Genomic DNA, 23,855 nt, shown 5'->3' on the forward strand with positions numbered 1-23,855 from the left:
AATACGTTAATTTAAAATGTTAAATTATATCTAACAATATACAGAGGAAAATAAACATTGATTTCCCACTTTCCATCGCCGTAGAGAATACAGTACTTTAAAAGGATGTAGTGAGCACTTTAACCTCAAGAGGGCAAGATATCTCTGTTGATTTTTTCATCAGCTGCAAATACTGAACGTGTATGTTGTACTGTACAAGTGAATACCGGCAGTAAGTAAACAAAATAATTATTTACGTCTACTGCTAAGAATGGGAACACCCTTACATGTGGATATTATTGTGTAATTTCAGAATTTCCCTTATTTTTCATGCTAACTGATAATGCTAATTTTGACATGTATGTTAATAGATGCACGGTTACTAATTTTGATCATTTCTACGTTGATTCTATTTTTGCATTTTTGCCGTTCTGTCATCGGAATTAGAGCCAATACAACCGGTTTTAAAACTACAAAATAGTTACATCGTTCTTATAATACAGTATTATTAAATGATGTTCGCGATCTTTGAAGACTTTAATTTTCTTAACCTACTACTACCGGTATATTTGGCACTTTGCGGCGCCAAACAGGAAGTTGATTACTTACTTCCGGACTCCTCACTCGCTTGACTACGGAGCTTTCTTGTGTGGCGAGGAGAGGCGGCGCCCCACACTGTGTGACAGCCGGGCGGGTGAAGCGGCAGGCGGTCATACCAGCCGAAGCTAACCGGGAGCGTAGCAGCTTCTTAACCGGACTTTAGACCCACACATGGCTTCTGTGACGAGCGCGGAGCGACGCGCTTTTGCTTTGAAAATCAACAGGTAAGATTAGCAAACTAAACAACAAATAACTCTTTAAGTGGATGTTTGGACGTTAGTTCTAACGGGAAGTGTTGGTAGGGCAACGGGCAGCCACACGTTGTCATATGTGATGTGACGTTTATTGCTTTACATTGTACTCAACTTTTATGTGTACTTATTTGCATCTTTTGTAGTGCTTGTCGAATGATTACTATATCCTGTGGTGTGTCACATTCATAGTGATGCTTGGTGGTCATAGTTCCTGCAGGTGTAGAGGAAGTAAATGCATGGAAGTCCATTGTGTCTTCTGTACATACAACTCATAAAAACAACCAGAGCTTCCTATGAATAACTTTAAATACATGTGTAGTTTACCTTTGTTTGGCAGTGAGGCTCGTTTATATGCACATAATGGTTTAAAGTGGACTTGTGCATTACCACATCTGCATACATTGTGTCTCCACGCAGCTTTTGTTTACATTTAGAAAGTTAACACACCTCTGTTAAAATAGCAGCTATTCCCTGATGTAAAAAAAAAAGAGAGATAAATCGCTTCAAAGCATTTAAAAAAAATGTGTGAATTACAACCTGAATAAATCAATAGAAAAAGAAAAATAAACATATTTACAAATACAAATATAAATGTACAATAAGCTACTGTAGTTGTATAAATTTGCACTTCCTAATACTGCAGTGTGACACGAGAATATTTAGTCTTTCTTCCTAATAAAACTGCTCCAAATACGTCAGATTGTTATGTGCACAACCCCCTGCATGCCACCCCATCAATTTTTTTTTGGAGAATTTAGGTCTGGGATCCAGCTAAATGAATTTTCTTCTGGGTGAAGTCATTCTTTTATTGATTTGGATGTATGCATGGACTCATTGTTAGCCTTAAAGGTCCATTGTGGACACTTTTAAATAGACACTTTATGTTTAGTGAGGAAGATTATATACATGCAAAAACTATTCTCAATGTCTGAAACTTAGCAACAATGTAAGTATGTAAGTGAGTGGAAATAGATACAATTTGGTGCCGATTGAAATTAGGATTGTTGGCCGAGTTAGGCGCTCTGCTGAGTAGCTTTGCAATTTTGTAATATTTAGCTCCAGCTGCTTCCACTACCATTCATTTCTAAAGTGCCTAAGCCGCACTGTCTTAATCCCCCCTTTTTGCTATTTGTTAATGCACCATCTACTAAAAATCTGCTTTTGTATTTTGCATGCTTTGCAAGCAAATTCTCTATTGTGTGATGCCAATCACAAATCACATGCCACTGTTTTCAGTGAAATCCACCATCCATCCATCCATCCATCCATCCATCCATCCATCCATCCATCCAGGGGGAATGTACCATGCTGACATTTTTTTCTCAATATAATCCATGGCACATCGTGGATGGTGCTTTGCTGTGGCGGCACTGAGCTCAGCTGCAGATGAATGTTTTTTGCGCCAACCCAGTGATGAGCCAGCAGAGCAGCTGCTTGCAAGGTGGTCTTATAGGCCAATGCGGAGCCACTTAGTCATATACGCTCATCAATAATAGCAATGTGACTTTTAGCTATCATAATGATCCTCTTAAGAGAAATTAAATAACTTTATTAACTTCTCTGTGTCATCGTGTCACTATGATGACAGCTGTGTGAGGATGATAACTAACTAAAATGCACTTTATTTGGTACTAAGAATGGGGATTTGACCTCTGCTGGCTACAGCCAATTACTGTTCTCCATTTTGCTGAAATTGCCTGAAGACATGATTAATCAACAATTGATTCCCACGGTAGACAGAATTCATTGTATTTCATGAATTTGGGGGTTATGATTTGCATTTTTCATAATATTCAGGCTGAATATATACTATAACATGTCAAATCTATCTACTCGGAGAGCGCAGACCTGATTTACCTCATCAATATTAGTCCTAAATTTATTTTATCTACATATTTAGATTCCTTGACATACCATGTCATCTCATTTCTTGTTTTTTTTTTATTTTGCAATTAAGTGATTACATTCAATATGATAGTTTTGCAGAGTTTGTGGAAAAGTTAATTTATCTTGGAGATTAGTCTGTCTGTCTGTCTGTCTGTGTGTCTGTCTCTATCTATCTATCTATCTATCTATCTATCTATCTATCTATCTATCTATCTATCTATCTATCTATCTATCCATCCATCCATCCATCCATCCATCCATCCATCCATCCATCCATCCATCCATCCATCCATCCATCCATCCATCCATCCATCCATCCATCCATCTACATTAGCATTTGGATTCAAAATGATTAGTTCAGTAGTTAGTCACAAAAATCACATTTTCGCCAATGGCGGTTTTCTTGTGGATCTAGCTCCAGCTTTTGAAGATACAAGAAATCTGTTGGCACACTCCAGATTCCACAGTGTCTTGGCTGTATATGATATAATGATATTTGTTGCATGTTTATAGCTTCATTTGTGGTCTTCCTATGATGAAAATTCCAAAAGTCCCCTATTTTTTCATATTCTGGATCATACAAGTAGTATCCGGAATTATTCCATTATCTGGATCATTCTTTGATATTTTGTACAACCTGTTGGAAACTTGTAGTGTATTTTTTTTTCGCGATCCAGACAGTGATCCGGATCACCCCCTCAGTCCTTCCATATCCCATTTCCCACAATTCCTGAACATTTCATGCAAATCCATTCAGAACTTTTCAAGTTATTCTGAACACAAAATAACACAAACAGATAAATGCCGGCAAAAACACAACCTCTGCGCTGCGCTAGCGCTTTGCGCTGGCAATGACAAACAAAAAAATACATCCACAAGGAGGAAGTGTTTATTGGCACCAAACAAATACAACCCACGTTGAATAGTGTAAACATCCTCAGTGTAGTCAGATATAGTGGGAAGGAAATCTTGCACAAAGTGGACATTGAGTTGCGCTGGTTTCACTTCAGTTTTCAATCAGGAAGTGTGCTGTCTTCATCATAAGCAAAAACAGGAGAAAAGCAGAGATCAGTAAACCGCAATGCACGCTAACCAATCAAGAGAAGTGGTAGCATGGTAGCATATGGCAGCAGGTGTGAGGACAGCTGTGGACGTGGGGCCTCTGCTTTTAATACTTCTTAAGTGAAGGGGGTGTGGTGGTGTTCCAGATTGAGTTACAGTTAATGGTGTTAAAAAGAGATTTGCAAAAATGTTGACCCCAACTCTGCTGTGGGTTCACTTCTAAGATTTGCTTTGGTCACTTTGATTCGCTCGGGGGGTGAGGGTGGGCAACCGTCCTGTGCGTGCCTGCTTCTTGACAGGAAGCTGAGCCGTGATGGCGCTGATAGCAGTCAGGCCCATTAGAGTCTGGAAGACGTATGATAGGATGAGACACGCAGCAGGGGCATCCCGGCGCTTTCCTCCTGTCATGTACACCACACCACCCTCTGTTTTTCCTTCTACTTCCTCTTTGGATCAGATGACCAATGGAGGTCTTTTTTTTTTGGGAGTGGGAGAGCTATTTTCCCTTGTCTTGCAAAGTGAAGAGGACACCCACAATGGATTCTTTAATACTGCCCAAAAAGCTGCATGTTCACTAAGAAGTACAGTTTCCTTTAGGGATGGTCATTTCACTAAATTTCCTTGATTAACTGCGTGAAAAAAAATGTAAGTAGAATTTTCTTGGGATGAGAGAATCTCTCTAAATTTTCTGAACTCCTGTTTCAGTCACTACGTTTACGTGCAGTCAAAATTCGGGTTAAGGTCAATATTCAGGTTTCTGAAACATTGGGAATAACCCGTTTACATGAATGACGTGTAAAAAAAGACGCGCACAGACAATGGAAACGGAATGAGAACGGAAAACGTCATGACGCACTGCGCATCATTTCCACTTCTTCTTCCTGTATCCAAAAACAACAACAAGGTGGATAATGGACGCCTTTGTTTGCGTTTTGGTGCTGGTACTGACCCACTACCAATACTTGACACTATTCTGTCTCACTTTCTTCATTAATGGAAGGCGAGAACGTGAAGAAATAGGAAATGGAGCCGGAGCTGTGCCATCCATATGCATGCTACATCTCCAGAGACTTTTGAAGATGCGTTCGTACAAACCCTGCCTTGCGTAACTTCTTGCTCACCTTCTGATATATTTGGCTATTGCGGTACTTTCTACCGTCAATAAAAGACATAATGTTCCTGTCTTTCACCACACTAACGAGGTGGTTTGTTATTTGTTATTGTAACCGGGTTATTGCTAATATTCCAGTTATGATGGGGTTATTTGACTGCATGTAAACGTAGCTGACGTCACGTCTACGTTTATTAAGGGGCTACGCACAGGGAAACGTTTTCAGGTCAAAACGGCAAAGTTTTTTATCGTTTCAGCCTCTCATCCACATGGGAACGGCGTTCTGGGTGACCTGAAACGGTATTTTTTGAAAACGGCTTCCCGTGTGGGAAAATCTGAGAATGCCGGCTTGTCGTTCCCGTGTATACAGGCAATACCAAAACGATGACGTCACCGGCTGACCTCCACCTCGTCTTCGTCACGTGACCAGAAGTGAGCTTTGACAACAAACCAACATGACAGCTGGATATTCCGACGTACATGACTCACCCCAGGCGACATTCTCCTCATATTTTGTTGTCTTATACTCCATGATGACTCGCAGAAGTAATTCCTCTTTTCGGAAGTCTTGAAAAGTGGAAGACGACGGACTTTCTTTCTTCTTCTATGATTTGGTGTGTCACGTGGTTCCGCTTGCGTGTTTGTTCACAGCGTCACACGAAGATTCATTCCCATCTGGATGCAACAGTTCACTAATCCGGGACAGTATGGATGCGACTTTTTTTCAACCCGGCAAAAAAAAAAAATCTCAGGAACATTCCCATGTGGGCAGGACCTTAGTCGGCAAACTAGTTGAGACTGAATGAACAGCACCTCCGCTGGTTGCAGCCAAGCAGTGCACTCCTTTTGCTTCTGCTCAGTACAACACTGGCATGGAAACAGGGTTTCAGAACATTCACGCAGGAAGATTCTCCCATTTAAAGAGTAGAACTTAATCGATGAATTGAGTTGTTTTCAAAAGTGTGAGGGTAGACCTTTCCTGGGAGGTGTCAGAACACTGAAGGCCAGGTGCCGCAACTTGAGGAGAATAAAGAAAAACAAACATTGTAAAGCTAACTTCAGTTATGTTTACAAGCAAAACTAAACAGAGTCTGCGGTGAGCTGAAAACGGCACAAAATATACGCCAGAAAATCAGGTTTTTGGGGAGTAGGGGAGACCCCAACCACACTCTATTTTCTGAAAGGAGGCTCAGGGTGCTATGCATTAATTGGTTGTTACTTAGTCAATTAGTAATGAATGTAGTGGAAATGTAGTGACTTGCCCAACCCTACTAGCAACATTCTCCATAAAAATGACCTTCTCAACATATGCCACAAATATAGCCAACACACCATGATGAGCATGTTATAGTTTGCCTATTTGTTATGATTTTAAATGTTATCAAAATGTTTACTTTAATCACTTTCATTATTAAAGGAATCGGTTTTTTTTAAATACTCTCCAAAATACCTAGTTTTTGCAAGGAATCCTACAAAAGTCTTGTAAAAACATGAAGAGTCAACTTCCATCCGTCCGCCCTGACTGGAGGATGTCCTAGAGGCGGGGGTCTATCATAGGACTGACGCATACGAGCCAAGTCAAGTTTCAGGTTCTTAAATCCCAGAGAATACAAAATAATATATAAGAGTAACAGGGGAGGTAGCAGAAATGAAATGTGGTTTAAAAGCAAGACTTGCATCCAGGAAAGTTTATGCAATGATAGTACAGAAAAAGAAGACAAAAACCCAGCATGTGCACACACAGCAAGTGTGGGCCTGCAGCGGACACCGTGACGCAACAAAAATCAGTTGCCATGGGGAGGGAGAAATAACTTGGGTGCAGGCACTGTGGCGAGTCAATATTTGAATAAGTATGACTTATATAGCTTAAAGGGTTATTGGCAGATTGGGGGCATTCATTTGTCATTCTGCTATTATATCAAATAAGGCAATGAGTAGAAGTTACAATAATCGGAATTACATTTACGTTTTACTGCACTATGACAACTAATTATTATGCTATGACTAATCTAAGAAATCGAACACTGATAGAGTTTGAATTAGCAGTGACTCCGCAATAAAACTGTGTTTTCAATGTAATGAGGTAGTTGTATGGATCACTCCATGTGAAAAGCTACTTCAACCATCAAAACGTTGTCTCTGATTGACTGCCTCCGGCTACTTTCAAGTCATGTTGCCAGCTTATATGTTAAAAGTTTTTATATTAACTACAACTGGCGGGCTGGATTCAAACGCTTGGCGGGCCGGATGTGGCCCCCGGGCCGTAGTTTGCCAACCCCTGCCCTGCATGGTACACCGGGAAAAAAAGAATCAAAGCATTTCTATGTTACAGCAGTTTGACTTTTAGGTTGTTTTCAAAGCTAATTACAAGTGATTTGTATTGTAGTTGGAAGATAAATTGGAATTTTAACCGGACAGTAATAAGCAATCCTCACTTTGCTGTACTTTTGCTGGTAGGTGTGGACTATAGTTGGTAGCGGTGTCTCGACACCCAACTCACGAGACAGGACGATGCACGAGATTGGGTCCACGAGAAGGAGACGAGACACGACAAGATTTTAACATTAATTTTCTGAAAAGTATAATGAAAAAATATGACTGGACAAGCTTATTGATTTAACGGGGTCACAAAACAATGCAGGAGCGTTTTGAAATATTTATTGTCCCACGAATTGACGCTAAACAAGCATTTTTAGAGATCAAATAAACCACTGTTATGACAACTTCGCAGGGGATAGGTTCCAATAATAGCTCGCAATAAGTGAAATCTGTGGCAGTTTTGACCAATCAGAAGCGCCAATGAAGTCCTTTTCATAGACCAGGGGCACCATTACAAACATGGCGATTCACAGGAGAAGACACATGTGGACTGCTAACCAAGTAGCGGTAGTTTTCAGTATTTTATTTCACATTTGTCCACAAAATTTATTGAATATAAAACTGAAAATGGATGAACTGTATGTTCATTATTAAAATGTAGCAGATGTTGATTACCACTACGATGCTGTGAAGCATTTTATCGGTCAAGAAAGAACTCCATTGGCTGTGACGGTATCATTGTGTGTCTGGCAAATTGTCCTTGTTTAATTGCCTCCACAACAGTACAGTAGTTATGCAGCACAAGACAGGCATATAAAACAGGGAAGCTTTCAGTATGCGGGGGAAGCACCTCAGTCAAGCGCAATCACACTGTCCTTGCCATGTGAACATTTCCACGCCATTCTTCCAAAATAACCACGTGCTTGTCAAAGTTGTCTCACCAGCTAGAGGTCCGATTGGGTCTTGTGCCAAATCGTCATCGTTGGTGAGGGCGTCACAGCCATTTTAGAGTGCAAAACATCAGCTGTAGCGTCCCCCGAAGGCCATAAAGTAGGCGTGTGTTTACTCACAGGAAACACACAAAAAGTCATTTCAGAATGCTTAGAAGCAGCAATGCTAGGTTTGACGTTGCACACGTTAAATTATACGTATCTAATAATGGCAAATAATTGTTACGTCATCTGTTGGCAACAAGCAAAAGCTCCGTCCAACCACTGAAGCCGGAGTTTTCCAAAATCTTCACCCTGTCCGTAGTTTTCCAAAACCTCCGAATATAAAATATTCATTTGATATTTTTTAAATGGCAACAGCTGTTCATTTTTGAGACACAACATCTCTTGACATCCTTACTTTCTGTCTCTCTGATTTGCATGTTAAAAACATGGGAATCTACTCGGTTTGCTGCTTGAGTTGCTGATTCTGCCTCTCCCTGGCTCCGCTCGCATTTTATTTTAAGACAACATCATCATCAAATGGAGAGGAAGCCTTCTGGGAAATGACTTTAGTGGTCATTCTGAAGGTCCAGACAGGACTGACAGAAGTGTGATCAAGATGATGATACAAGCATATGTAAGTCTTCATGTTCTTATCTTGTCTTTACTATTACACAATCACTGTCCTCAGACTCCTCACAGGTGAAAAGCACAGTCAGGTGTTGTTGCTATCACACACATATTTGCCCTTTAGGCGTGGTTGCTCCACATCTTTTAGTATAAGAGGATTATTACAGAAACGGCTGTTAGATTAATCTCATTTTATGTAGTTTTCCTGCTGTAGTTTGTGTGCCAAAGCATGGCGCTGGCCACTAAAGACAATAGTCAGAGGTTGTTTGTGTGCTGAGATAAAATAATGCCTGTGTGCTGCTGGCAAGGCCTGATTGCTGTTTTACTTGCCCGTTTTTTTTTTTTTTTTTTATAGCACTGCGCTTTGTGTTTTTGTGCTAGCAAGCAACCACAGCGGGCGTGTATGTGAGGACGGGTGTGCACATGCAAATGATACTTTTTAAAATTCTGTTTTGTAGTGGCATAGACATATGCAATATAAGCTTTGTCTTTTGCTCACTATGGAATGTACAGTATAAAGGCGGCATATCTGTACTGTACTTTGTGGTTTTTGGGTAAGGCTCGGCTTTTTAGAAGTGGAGTGTTTACAAACATTTTACAAGGTTAGAATTGCTTTGTTGCACACATCCCTAAGGCTAAAAAAGACTTTTGTGTTTTCTATGCTGGGGGGGTCACTAGCTGCCTGGAACCAAAGAGGAGTCTTCCAAGGAGAAGTTGTGTTTACATAAAATGCAGCTCTGTCGTTGGACTTTGCTCTAGTATTCTGCTCTCCTACCCATACGGCAACCTTCCTAGGGATGTGCTCATACACTAGATAGGAGGGATGTCCCGAGCCACATTTTTTGGCTTCCAATCCGATACACATTTTTTGGCTTCCGATCCGATTCTTTTTATAGTCTTGCCGATCCGATACCGATCCTTTTCTTTTTTCTGATAAGCTTTTGTTACAAACATGAATTTGTGGAATTGAATGTTTATGAAAAAAGCTCTTCAAAGCATTAAAAATAATGTAACCAAAGTATTGCTGACCAACATGACCAACAATATTGTTTGGCTTTTGTAACAAACCTCCGTAAGTCAGGTCCCTACTCCACTAAAAGATAAAATTGGAAAAAATGGTTGTGCTAAATACTTTTAGGGTAGAACTAACAGGTCGGCCCGATCTTGTGCCGATATTATCCGATCTGCAAAATACAGCGGATCGGCAGCTGATCCCAATCCTGAAGATCTGTTGTTTCTTTTTCGTATTGGTATATTTCTCCGGTATACCTTTTTGATTTTTAAGTTGCTGTGTGATGAGTTTAGTATTCTTTGTAAGATGACACTGTGAGTCAGACTGTTGTTTTGTAAATCCTGCGAGTTCCAATGGGTTGAGTTTTGAGTGCACTGATAGCTTGTGAAGAAAGAGCCACTGTTTCCTCACTGACTTGCGAGTGACACAGTAGTTAAACAATTAGTAGTAGTTCTTTTTTTTTTTTTTTTTTTTTTTTTTTTTCCCCCTGTCCTGTCCAGCCTTTAAAGCAGATAGAATTGTATACCTAAATGCCGTCAAGTGCTCAACAGATTTACTCTGCCAGAGAGAAGTGTGATATACACTTCCCCTGTCATACAAAATTTATTCGACCTTGATGCTTGTTATAAAGCAAATTTGGAGCGCCCGGACCGGAGCAGGAGGGGACAGAGAAGAAGAGAAAAGGAAACGGGGGGGGGGGGCGAGAGGGGACAAAAACAAAAAAAAGAGAGACAAGAGACAAGGACAACAGCAGCAACAACAACAATTGTGACAGAACAACAGAAACATACAGAACGACATCAGCAAATAAATGTCCGTGACAACTATAAAGACGAACAAGGATAAAGGACAAATCAATATCAACAACCACAATGACAAAGCTGTCAATGACAATCAGACATAATAGCAGTCATGAAATGATGACCTATGACAGTGATCACAATGACAATACTGCATTGAAACAGTCGCACACAATAGCAGTCATGAAATGATGAATTATGATAGTGATCACCATGATAATACCGCATTGAAACAGTCACACATAACTGTAGTAATGAAATGATTATCCATGATAGTGAATAGAATCAAAGTTACTGTAATGCACATCATTGTAAAAAAAAAAATATATATATACATATACACACATATATACATACATACACATACATACATACATATATACATATATATATATATATATATATATATACACATATATACCGCACATACACACATATATATATATAGTCATACTGCTGAAATCACCGTCGCTGTAATAAAACCAACAACATAATAACACCCTGGATAACTCAGTGAGTAATGTGGGGAAGTACGTATGTACTGTGAGTGTGCATATGTACAGGTATCTCTGTATGTAAGGAAGACTTCATATATATATAAAGGTGCAGGAATGTGTGGGCGTGTGATTGTCACTGAGAGTGCATGAAAGGAAAGGGGCCGCCTTCCACCTCCCAGAGAGCCCCGCCCCAAATAGCAAGGCCGGGCCCCGGCCGCCAGAAGGCCACCAGGCCCATAGGGGCAGGCAGCACAAAGATCAGTGCCCCAAGAGCCAGCCCAGAGAGCCCCCCCCCCCCCGGGAAGACCAGTAAGGGGCCGAAGAGAGGTAATCCCAGCCAAGGACAGGGCGCCAGCGGGCCGGAGGACTGCCAACCCCCGAGACCAGCGAGAGATCACACCCCACAAAGGCAGACGGGTACCGGGGGCCACAAACCGGCAGGCCCAGAGACGCCTCCACAGCCGGAAAGAAGCCCGCCCGCGCCGGAAGCGCCAATTCCCCCCCACCGCCACCCCCACCCCCAGGGAGCGGAGCCCGGCCCGCCCCGGGCCAACCCCCGCCCAACCCCCGACACAGGGCCGCCCCGCCAAGGGATGCAGGAGGCACACCCTCCACCCACCCGGCGGAGGCACGGGCGGCAGAGATGTATCGCCCAGCACCTGACCCCACGGAGCAAACCCCTGTATGCCCCCCCCCCCCCCCCCAAAAATAAATAACTAAAATAAATAAATAAATAAAAATACACACACGCACGCACATACACACTCCTACGCACCCACACACACGCACATAAACACTCCTACGCACAAACACACCCCTATGCGCACGCTCATACACTCTTACTTACTCAAGCGCGCACACACACACACACACACACACACACACACACACACACACAGTGGTCGACTGCCCGACACCCGGAAGCCCCACCCTATCCCCCGTTGGTAACCCAAGGAGCAGCGGAGCCGGGGACCCCGGGGTCCCAGACATACGATTCAGAACCCAGGGGCGGAGAGCGCAGACCGCCGGGGAGCAGGAAGACACCCGGCCACACCCCCCCAGCGGTAGGACGCCGCCAGCGAGGCAGACAGGGGAGTCAGCGAGGAGGAGAGCGGGAAACCGAGCAGGCAGGCGGGAAAACGGGCGAGCAGCCAGGCGAACCACCACACAGCGCCAACCGAGACCCGCGGGCCAGCAAACCCCGAAGAGAGAGCGGGAGCACCACACCCCAAGCCGCAGGGAGGCCAAGCACCAGCGCCGAGAAGGCGAGACCAGCAGCCGACCAGCCGACGGCCCCCACAAACCACCAGAAGCCAGACCAGCCACATGCCACCAGAGCCGACAGCGCACCACCCGCGCACCGGAGCCCCACCCCCGACAAGCCCACAGACAGACCGGGGGAGGCGAGGACACAGACAGCGGCCCGGCAGCGCACAAAGCGCAACGGCGACAGACGCCCAAGCGCCCGGCAGAGCACGACCCCCCCCAGCGAGCCCGGCCCCAGGGCACCCGCCCCCCCACCCCCACCCCGCCACCCAGGCCCACAGTACCCGCAAGCATGACCAAGCCCCAACCCACCAGCTGGCCCGGCGCCCCAGCAGCCGCCACAGCGCAGCAACCACCGGCCGCCGCGACAGCACACGGGCCACCCGAAGCACCAGCACCGCCCCCCGGAGACCGCCGAACCCGCCCCAAGAGCGCAGAGGCGCCCGCGGCACGTGTCAGTCCAGGGGGGGCACCGCAAGCCGCCCCCCCGGCGCAAGCCCCGGCATCAACAGGCCCCAGAGGGCCACCCCAGGGAAGGGCAGGCGAACCAGACAAGGGCACCCCACAGGCCAGGCCGCCCCGGGCGAGCCACCGCGACGGCCAGGCCCCCGGCCACACCGCCGACCCTGGCGGGCAGACGCCGAGGTGCACGAGGCACCCCAATCCAGCCCGCCCCACCCGTGTATGTGATAAGGTGTGATAGTGTCTATGATGCAATTAAAAAAAATAAATAAATAAATAAAATAAAATAAAAGAGGATGGTGTATCTGTGTGCATGTATATGGAGTGTATGTGGATGATAGCTAATGATGCAATTAAAATCGGGGGACAGCTGCCGCTCGGAGGGCCCCTCACCTGGCCAGCCCCCCCAAACCCTAAGTGTCTACTCTGCGATTAAAATTGGGGGGCAACAGGTCAGTGGCACAGCAGGAGCAAAGGAGCCCCGCAAGGCAGCTCCCCTCCCCAATCACGCCCGACCGTAGGCCACCCCCCAATGTCCTATATATATGTGAGGTGGTGCAGTGGCACAGGAAGGACGGGGGCCCCACACCCCAACGCCGCCCAAACCGAGCAGGGGGGGGACCAAGGACACATGACCGACCGGCCGCCCACCACAGCCCAGGCTCGGGCGTGCCGCAGGACACACCACAGGCCCTACCCGGCCCGCCAGGATGCCCAGTCCGGCCCACCCAACCCCCCAGAGGCGATACCCCCAGCGCCCCCCAACACCGGAGCCCCACCGGAGGTAGCGTTCACAGCGCCACCCCCAAACCGCCAAACACCACGGACAAGCCACACGCCCCCAAGGCAGATCCGACCGCCACCAGGACAGCGGGAGCCGCGCCCACGCGCCCCCCGCATACCACCACGGCCGGCAAGGGAGCAACACCACGACGACCACAAGAGCACCGGACCCCACATAGAGCGGAGCACGGCCGCACCCACGAAGCACGCAGGCCAGAGGCGCCAGGGAGGGACAGAGAAGCAAGCACCGCACGACCGGGCCCGCGAGAGGAGCGGCCCCCGCCCGGCGCCCAAGCAGATGCCCCCGCCCGCCCCGCCCACCGCCACGCCACAGACCGGCCACCGCCCCACCCCCCGCCCATCCACCAACACGCCAAGGGGGAAACCCCGGAGGGAGGGAGACAACCGCCGGCCCGGAAGCAAGGACCAGCCTGACACCAGCAGGCAGCAGGGACCGCCCGCCAGCCCCCCGCCAGCCCGACCCCCAAGCCCCCGGCCAAAGCCACCCCCCGACCGCCCCACCCCGGAGCAAGCATCCTCCCGCCGATCCCGGGAAGCACCACGCAGATGGACACCACGCCGCCCGCCCCCACGCGCAACCCGCCCACGGCCCCCACACGCCCCACCCACCGAGCCACAGCGGCCCCGTCCCTGAGGGGAGAAAAAAATTAGTAGTAGTTCTAAAGTAAAGGGCATGTCACGAGGTGAGAACGTAGCCATAAATTAGCTGCACCACTGTATAAGCCGCAGGATTCAAAGTTTTAAGAAAAAAGTAGAGGCTTATCCATCCATCCGTTTCTATGCCGCTTATCCTAATTAGGTCGCGGGTATGCTGGAGTCTATCCCAGCTGACTTCGGGCGAGAGGCTGGTCGCCATCCAATCGCAGGGCATATATAGACAAACATTCACACTCACATTCATACCTATGGACAATTTAGAGTCCCATTTAACCCAACATGCATGTTTTTGGAATGTGGGAGGAAACCGGGGTACCCGGAGAAAACCCACGCACGCACGGGGAGAACATGTCCAAAGGAGATTCCAAACAAGGTCTTCCCGATCTCCTGACTGTGTGGCCAACATGCTAACCACTTGGCCACTGTGTGGCCCAAGTAGAGGCTGATCACCGGAAATTACGGTAACCTTTCAACAATCTTAACTGTCATTCAAGTGTAAAAATGTTTTAAAAAATACTCTGCCTGACATAAGCATGTGGGTAGTGCTGTGGTGTGGAATGCCTGTATCCTGATTCAGTGTCAGCATGGTTGCAATTTGTCAATCACAATGGAGCCTGCCGTTATTGTAGCAAAGTTATAAAGACTTGAACTTCCGTATTAAAAAAAAAAAAAACTATAAAAAAAACAGCAACAAATATACGTAGATACAAAAAAATACACAAAATCTAAAAAAAAAAACATTTTGATGAAAACTACTTTTACATTAGAGATGAACACCAAATAATAATAAATAAATAAAAACAACATAATAATTAAGTTGCCGTGGATGAATCCATTGTTTTTAATTATATAGGTATTTCCCTTGTATTTTCACTTGTATGACCATGCAAGAGTTTCTAAACTAATCCAAACATTTATTTTGTTTCTTAACAGCAAGGTGAACTGTATGTACAGTTGGGAGACTGCGTTCAGTTCTTTTCATCCTCTGGCCCGGCCCTTTTTTTGAAGTACGCAAACACCCACTGTATCGAGCCAGTCTATTTGAATGCCCCTCCACTGCTATGTCATGTAGATTTTCTGCTGCAGCCTGACCCTCAGACCAGGACACCATATTTATTTCACTGCCCGTTGTGCAGCACAACAGGACAAAGCCTCAACAGAGTTGTGCTTCTGTAGTGAGTAGGGAACAATAGTGTGAATGGAATCGCCACGGATGAGCAATTCAAACCAATGCGAGTGGGAACAATGGTGGAACTGCTGTTGTATCTGTCATTGAGATACATTATGATGTGCCTGTTGCTTGAAATTTGCTGAGTTATGGTTTAAGACAGTGTTGGATGTGAATGTGCCCAATGAAATGATTTGAATGCTTAGCAATATACACTGGTATGCTCACACTGTCTAATGAATGATGTTCCTCCGTGCTTCATTCCAGGCATTCGTCCGCAGAGATCAGGCGAAACTTCAGCGGGAACTATGGCTATTATCACAGACGGACAAACTCCAATGCCTCAGCCACAAATTACCTCACCGTGGTAAGTTTGACTTTTTATGGAATCTGACAATTATTGTTCCATAATTGCAAAAACAAACATTGTGCATCATTGTTTACGAGCATAATGTACTCAGTTGCAAGAAGTGGGACCTCAAAAGTCATTGAATTCCTTTGCAGTTGCAGCAATATCCCACTTCACTGGGTTCTGTTTGAAAGCCGCAAGGGGAATAAATGCCGGATTGCTATTTTGCTGGATCTGTAAAAAAATAAAATAAATAAAAATACAAAAAAATAATGATAATGCACAAAAAAAGTACTTGTTCAATACAGCTGAAAAACAAATTGGGGAAAAAAGTGAAATTAAAAACAAAAACATCAAACAACATAATCATATTTTGTGCCGGAATGCAATGGAACACTAAATCAATTTTGTGCTTTCTTAGAATCGGGATTATTGATGATGTTGTATGGTATGTCAGTCGTGAGTGTACAGTCATTAGTTGAGCGTCTGACTCATCATTATGATGATTATTATTGTTTGAATCACAAGACCTGATGTGTTTTTTTGCAAGGCCACTAATGATAGTTGTGCCGCAGCATATAGTTGTACTTTAACACGCTAGGGAGATCCCGTCTGCTGTAAAGCGAGTGACAAGCGACTCAAGCAGACAGAATGATACTCCGTAATCCATGGTAGGGATTTGTTCCCACTCTCACTCTTCTGAACCTCTCTTCCCCAAAGCCCTTCGTCACTACTTTTATTTTTTTTCCTGTCTCTCTTCCCCTGCATTTGTTGCCGACCTACATCTCGCTCAGGCAGTTTTCCATGCAAGGCCTTCACTATCAATACTGACTGCGCTGAATCCCTTTGATACTTTCCCAGTGAAGATCGTTAACGAGTCAGCTGACGGGCTTTAAGGAGGATGACTCTCAGTATTCATCCCACTCCCAGCTCACGGCGTACAGCGTAGTTAATCCCTAACCTGCTTGGGAAATGGGTCAGGGGCCGGGCCTACGGACAGGCTCTTGACGGGGTCTGCTTACCTTGCAGCTTACACAAGAAAATCTTTAATATGGCCGGATTTGAGATGCAGGGAGTGGGATTTTAATGCCATAATCTGCAGGATGATACTTGGGATAGTGGGATGTTTGTTGTTTGCAAAATTCACCCCCCACCAGGCTCAAATGACAAACAGTGTGTATGAAGGCACATGTGTGTAGTTTCTGTTCTTGTATGTTGAAACACGAGCGGATGGAGGGAGGCTGTACTGATGTCACTTCCTGTTATGCGTTGTGGTTTTTCTTGAGACACTTTGCTACAGAATTTATGTCAGTAATATCTTCATGGCTTAAAAAACATCTAAATGCATACTGGATAATGCCCCTATGATCTGCTAGGCTTTTCATCTTCTAGGAATATTGAGAATAACATTTAGGAGGATCTGCATTGTGGCTTAGTTTTGATTAAAAAAAAAAAAAAAGGCACCCAACACCGTGCAGTAGGTGCACACTGGATGCAACTTCTCATATCCGGTGTGCACCATTTTGCATGCTTCCCCTTTTAGTCAGTTTTGAGTATTCGTCAGGGTAAGTGCACAGTTTGTCTTTTGGCACACCGGGGCTTTGTGGTTGCTTAAACTGATCAAATTTTTGTGAATCATATAATATTTTATGTTCATGCATGCTAAATTATGTCGTTGTTTCACATACAGATTATATTCTGCAACAAAAATACAGTGGAAACTTCAAAAAGTTACATTTATGGAAAACACCTCAAAAGTTTAAACCATCATCATGCGTGAGCATCGAAAGGATAACCTCCAATAGTGTGTCTTGCTTTTTCTTTGGATTTTTTGCTTTTTTCTGATGCCACCACAGAAGGGTATCTGTAATGGCATAGAGAAAAAATGTGATGATGACCGTAGAACCCCGAAATTAAATTTATCTTACAGAGCGAGTAGTTTTACTTTATTTTATCTTTGTAGCTTTAGACATGAATGTTTAAACATCACCTGTGCAGTTAATACAAGTTTAGAACTGGTAACAGGTTGGTCCGATGCGAAAAATTGTTTTTACATGAAAACTTGGCACGGATTGTGTTCGACTTTGCTCTTGCCTCCCCATAGCAACGCGCACTAATCAGAAGCATGCATACATTTGCATTAATTTCTTTTAGTTTGCCCTCACATTTGCAAACTTGTGTGGACCGATTGTTAAAACAGAGACAACCGCCACGATAGAGACAGTATTGCCGACCTCTCATCAAAACGGTAGTTAAAAGTTCCCAGTAAATGTTCTTTGTAGTCGTCCCCCTTTCTTGTGCCGCACGCCACCCATGAATACTCGCCCTCGCGTTGCAATTTGCCCCTGAAAAACATAGCTCAGGGTGGACTGATGTGCAGCAACACGTCTGAAGGCAGATGGAATTTGCTTGGAGCTCAAATGTTGGCTTCAGCAGTGACTCATCATGTTATGTTGCTGCAGTCATTTCTACCTCTTCTCAGTCTATTAGCTGTCAGTGTCGTTTCATTGGCACTCTTATTGCTTCCTGCTATAGTCTATTAAAACAACATGTTTTTGGATACCCTAGAACCCTTGAAATCAAACAATCAGTTTCTGATTGAGTTCTGATTCTGCTTCTTTTTGGTCGACCTTGCTTGCTATTTTTCCTATGGGAAATAATGAATAATATCTTCTGGGGTCAAACTGCCACCATCATAAACCGTTTATTAACTGTACAGGCAATGCTTTAAGTGACATTTTAAACATTAATAGCTGTCATACAACTATAAAATAAGTTAACTTCTTCTTCCTTATATTTTCTAAACATCAACTGCTTGTAGTGTCTTTTGAATTCTTTTGAATTGACTCAGTCTGTTCCATACTTTGATTCCACATACATGTATGCTGAAGGTTTTTAGCGTCGTGCGTATACAGTAAATGTTTTAAGCCAATTTTGTTCCTAAGATCACATTTCCCCTCTCTTGATGAGAAGAATCGTATTTTTTGCTTTATGCATAAATGGAGCTGTTTGAAGGTTTACCAGATCAACAAATAGAAGTAGTTGTGATTTTAGGAGTAGGGGGTTTGTATGTTCTCTATAGGCGGCCTTGTGGATGACCCTAATTGATCTTTTTTGTAGTACAGCTAGTGAGTGAAGTCTGCTTTTGTAGTTATTTCCCCATATCTCCGCACAATAAGTTAGATATTGTAATACTAGAGAGCAATAGTATGGAGTATGGAGTGATTTTTGGTCCAGAAAAATGTTTGCCTTATTGAGTATAGAAATGTTTCTTGCCACTTTATGTTGTATATTTTTAACGTCGGATTTCAAACTTATTTGACCATCTATTATAATGCCTGGAAACTTATTTTCATTCACTTTGTCAATGTTCTGCTATTGCCAAATAGCAATATTTTAGTTTTCCTTTTTTTTAGTTTTACAATTTTTATCAAACCATCTTCTTAGTACTGTCATTTCATCTTTGATCATTTTTATATTAGCTCTTGTGTGCTATCTTCACAACAGAATGCGGTTGTGTCATCTGCAAATAATACACGCTTTAGGTCTTTTGTGACATTACAAATCATTCATGTATAAGTTCAGCAGTTTTGGCCCAAGTATTGACCGTTGGGGTGCGTAAAATGGGGTAAAATGGAAAAAGTGTTGTGAAAAAGCAATGAAAAGCCAATGAAAAAGTAAAATGTCTGTATTAATGAGGACGAAACTGAGGTCTGGTGTGATATGTTGAAGTTTCATGGTGATTTGAACAATTTGTGTGGTATTAGAGGCGTAAAATGTTTAGTTCCCATTACACTGAACACTTTTTAAGTGCCAGCTGGTGATAGTTTTATTGTGTGTATGGATTATGAATGTGGACACTGTTCCAATAGATGGAGCCTACTATCCCTTTTATATTACTGGCAATTTCTACACAAGCTGAAAGTTTTGCTCTGTTGTAGTTTTGTCTGATGGCGCTTGCAGCTAAAAATAGAACCATCTGTCTGATATGGGCCACTTTGTTTTTTGTTTTTTTGGACAGGTGTGAGGTAGCAGAAAATATTCAAGTTCTGTATTTTCGCCGCCCTGTCAGCCTTTTTCTAATACTTTTTAAAATGTAATAAATAGCAAATATCACATACAACAATGTAAGATTAAGGAGTGGGACAGGAGGACACAAACGTCAGCAACTGTAGCATAACTATGTGAGCTACAGTGCTAACGTTACACACTCACATTTTAACAGCAACATCATGCTAGGTTAGCCTATTCGCAGAAGAAAAACTAAATGATCGAACTCATGTCGGATAGTTGGCAAAGCTTCAGGCTTTATTTTTAAAAGTGTAGTGAAGCCTCTCCACCTCTCCAAACAGAGGGCCAAACTCCTGATATATTTAATTGATTGCTTTCTTCAGAAGTGTGTCCCAAGACCTGATTGGACTTATGTGTATAGTTTATTTAGTTTTCTCCTTTGCCATCATTCTTCAGCCGCAGTCCTATGAAGCGGTGGAGCCTCTGGACCTGGAGGAGTTCTTGATGTCACAGCTTCGAAACGGTGACTCCGCCCTGATGCGGGAACTCGGCGACTTCCCCGACGACGACTTGAAGGTGGAGCAGGTGGAGAAGGAGTGTCGCACCGTCCGGCACGCCGTCCCTCACGACGGGTCAGTTGGCGGCTCAGAGAGAAAGGGTTTTTTTTATTGTGAAATGGTAATGGTTTAGTTTATTGCAAGGATGCTTAGCAGAGTTACATTGAAGTACATTATGTAACATGCTTACGCAACCATTTTATGGACATTATAGGATCCTGACATTGCTAAGACAACCACTTGTAAACATGTCAGTGCTAAGAGCATGAGCTTTTGTCACACCGTCATGTTGTATTTCTATCTTTATTTTGCAGGCTGGACTTGGATCCACACGTGAGAGATTGCGTCAAGAATTACACCCAGCCATGGCTTGTGGCGTCTAGAAGGTCAGACCTTTCAAATAGTCGCAGTGCCTTTTAGTCACAGAACGATACCTTAGTTTGGAAATGATGGAACTGGGTGGAGGCGTTTGGATAATATCATCACCCGGCCTCCAAACCAGAGAAGACTGCAAAAGTGTTGTTTGCCTGAGAGGCCGAAACAGGAAACAAGACACATCAGAAAGCCTGATAAATACTACACACCTACTATCTGATCTACACACACACACACACACACACACAGTGTTGTGTAAGACTGCGTTGTCTTGTTAACTGCTTTGATAAGTTAGTGCAGAGGTGTATCAGTGGTAGCCATGCATGTTGTTTCTGGTGTGTGCATGGAACTCAATAAGTGTGTGTGTGTGTGTGTGTGTGTGTGTGTGTGTGTGAAGGTGCCAAGGGGATGGCTGGAGTGCGTATTCAGAGCGAGCTGGCCTGCACAAGCTCCTTCGGAAACAGACATTTGAGTCTGATGTCCAGTCAGTCAAAGAGGAGAAAACGGTAAGAACCACAAGCACTTTATACAAGACTTTATACAAGGAAGTAAACTGGTTTGTATCCTGGGGGGGTGTGGAAGTCTATGAGGAATATAGGAACTGGGTCAGCTTTCAGTCGTGGGTCCGCTTAATTACGGTATTCAGTTTGGCTCGAGCACAACATTGTATTAATTTAAGTCCAATAAGCCACCCTGGGTTCGAGTTTGTTAAGTAGAAGCAGCCATGAAGTCAGAGCAGCAAGGCGGCCCATACTGATGAAGTTTTGAGTGTGAGGCAATACCGAGTGGTGGGGGTGGGGTTTCAACACAACAGATAACACAACAGTGTCATTCTGCTGTTGCCCTGCTACTTTTGAAGCTCCCGTATTGTATTATATTTCAGCAATTTTAAGGAACACAATTGTGTCTTGGCCAAAATCTAGCCTTGATGTTGGAATGTAAACAGTTTTAAAGTGCTTTTTAGAGAGCCCTACTGGAAACAAATTGTATTGTGTGTGTGTCTGTAGCTTTAATGCCAATGAGCTGTGTTGTCCACACTGTTTGTCTTGTCTCCAAGAACCACTATTTTGCACTTTAACCACAGTATACAGTACACTGTAACCCTGACCTGTCCGACGTACTAGATGCCATACAGTATATCACATACGACAACATACGTGGGATAGGAGGACATAAACAAGCAACACTAGCATACCTGCGAGAGCTACAGAGGTAACATTACACTCGCATTTTAACAGCAGTTATGATGCTAGATTACCCTATTCGATGACGAAAAAAGTGTCAAACTTACAGCTACAATGGACTTTTGCAGGGTTCTTGGCTTTATTTTGAAATGTGTAGCGAACCCTGCTTTTTTTTTATTTTTTTTACAAAGCTGGTTGGCGTGTACACGGGGCGGGTTCATCCAGCTATGCGTGGGGTCAGGCAATATCACGAGGAAGGATGTTTTTCTTTTATTATGTTATGAAAACACCGAACTTCAAAAACAACAGTTTGAGCGCCGCCTCTCTCAAAAGTGTAGCGAACCATTTAGGACGTTGATGGATTAATCTCACGTGTGGTGGTCATAAACAGGCTCTAGGGACACGTTACAACATTAAAAAGTACATTTTGCATAAAAAGGGGCCTTTAAAGTTGAAAGTACGGTGTTGTTGTCTGATCTGCCCAGATGATCTAGGTCTAGGTTCGGGGTGTACCCCAACTCTCACCCTAAGGACGTTTTGTCAAAGCAGTATAGAAAATGAACGTTTTTAGTGAATGTTCCACTTTTAATTACTTCCTAGTCCCCTTCCTTGGCCCACAACAGGCATTTTGCAGCCAAGTTCCCATCCCTTTTTTTGTCTCAAACTGACCATTACTTTGCTGCCGGCCTCAGGCAGTGCCAGCCAATCTGAGTCCTCGCTAAGAACACCCCCGCTCTGTGGTGTACCAGCCAGCCAACCAGCCTTCCCCCATCACCCTGCCCATGCCAGTCCTGCTTAATCACCCAAACCAAAAGGCCTTCATTTGAGGGGCGAGCTTCCCATGATGTGCATGCCAGATAATGTGTGACAGGGATGGGAAGATCGGTATAATTGTCCTTCACCACGTAATGGCTCTCTTCTGTTTGGTCCGGTCCACTACCCCAGCCCTCAGGATCATGGTGTGATGCTCAGACAGTCCTTGCGCGGGTTTTGATTGATGTGTGACTGTACTGAAAAAGACAAGGACAGTAAAGACGGGCATGGCTGGAGGGACTGCTCGCCCAAAGACAGATGCAGCCTGTGAGCAGCATGGTTATGTCTCACAGTGTAATACCATATGGCACCACTACTACCCCCCTGGGAGACCTTCAACTGGTGGGCAGCGGATGCTCCAGTTAGTTCATTCTAATTAAGCCTAATGACTAACAGGGCTTACTAATTAACACTTGCCTGCCTCTACACAGTCTGATGAGATCCAATACAAGTGTTTCTAGTACTTTTTGGGTGTAATTTACAGCGGTGTAGAAACGCACTGCATCATACCAAGTTTCTGGTATGTTTCTTCTTATATAAATTAATGTAATATTGGAAAAAAAAACATAATAATAAATTGATTTCAATTGTATATGAATTATACCTGGGGGAGGAGCTTGGTATTTTTATTTGATTTATTATGTATAAATAGTAGTGGTACTAATAATAACAATACGTTTTATTTTTTTATTCAGAAGTTAAATATTTCTAAAAGATAAAAATACAAATTAAGTATGCATACTTACAAATCATATACAATATATACAAAGTATTTATCAAATAATAATAATACTAATAAAAACATTTATTAAAAAAATAATACAATAGTAGAAATACTACAACTAATAATAAAACATATTTGAATGTGTTTTGTTGTGCTGTGTTAGAAGGTCAGAAAAAGTTATGATTATTAATAGTGTAGCACCGGCATTTTAATTTTTTTCTGAATATTATTTTTACTTATGTAGATATTTGTTTTATATAAAAATATTACTTTTTGTATATACAGTCAAACCTGTCTTAGCGGCCACCTTTGTAGAACTGCCACCTGCCTATAGCAGCCACTGAAAAATCCCCCGCAGCAAATTTACATGTTATAGACCGTGTGTATAGCAGTCATCTGTCC

At 43.7% G+C, this 23,855-nt stretch overlaps 1 protein-coding gene across 2 annotated transcripts in view; it reads left to right on the top strand.

Moving 5' to 3' along the window:
- Positions 1-618: 618 nt before the first annotated feature.
- The window catches only part of dock8 (dedicator of cytokinesis 8), a 75,111-nt gene continuing 51,874 nt past the window's right edge, over positions 619-23,855 (top strand). For both annotated transcript variants that reach the window (XM_054772738.1, XM_054772739.1), the window contains exons 1-5: positions 619-803; positions 15,708-15,807; positions 20,257-20,432; positions 20,672-20,743; positions 21,130-21,238. In XM_054772738.1, coding sequence (XP_054628713.1) covers positions 751-803; positions 15,708-15,807; positions 20,257-20,432; positions 20,672-20,743; positions 21,130-21,238 — 510 coding nt within the window. In that variant the 5' untranslated portion in view covers positions 619-750. The remainder of the gene's footprint in view (positions 804-15,707; positions 15,808-20,256; positions 20,433-20,671; positions 20,744-21,129; positions 21,239-23,855) is intronic.

This window comes from Dunckerocampus dactyliophorus, chromosome 4 (assembly GCF_027744805.1).
Source record: "Dunckerocampus dactyliophorus isolate RoL2022-P2 chromosome 4, RoL_Ddac_1.1, whole genome shotgun sequence".
Classification (NCBI taxonomy): Eukaryota; Metazoa; Chordata; class Actinopteri; order Syngnathiformes; family Syngnathidae; genus Dunckerocampus; species Dunckerocampus dactyliophorus.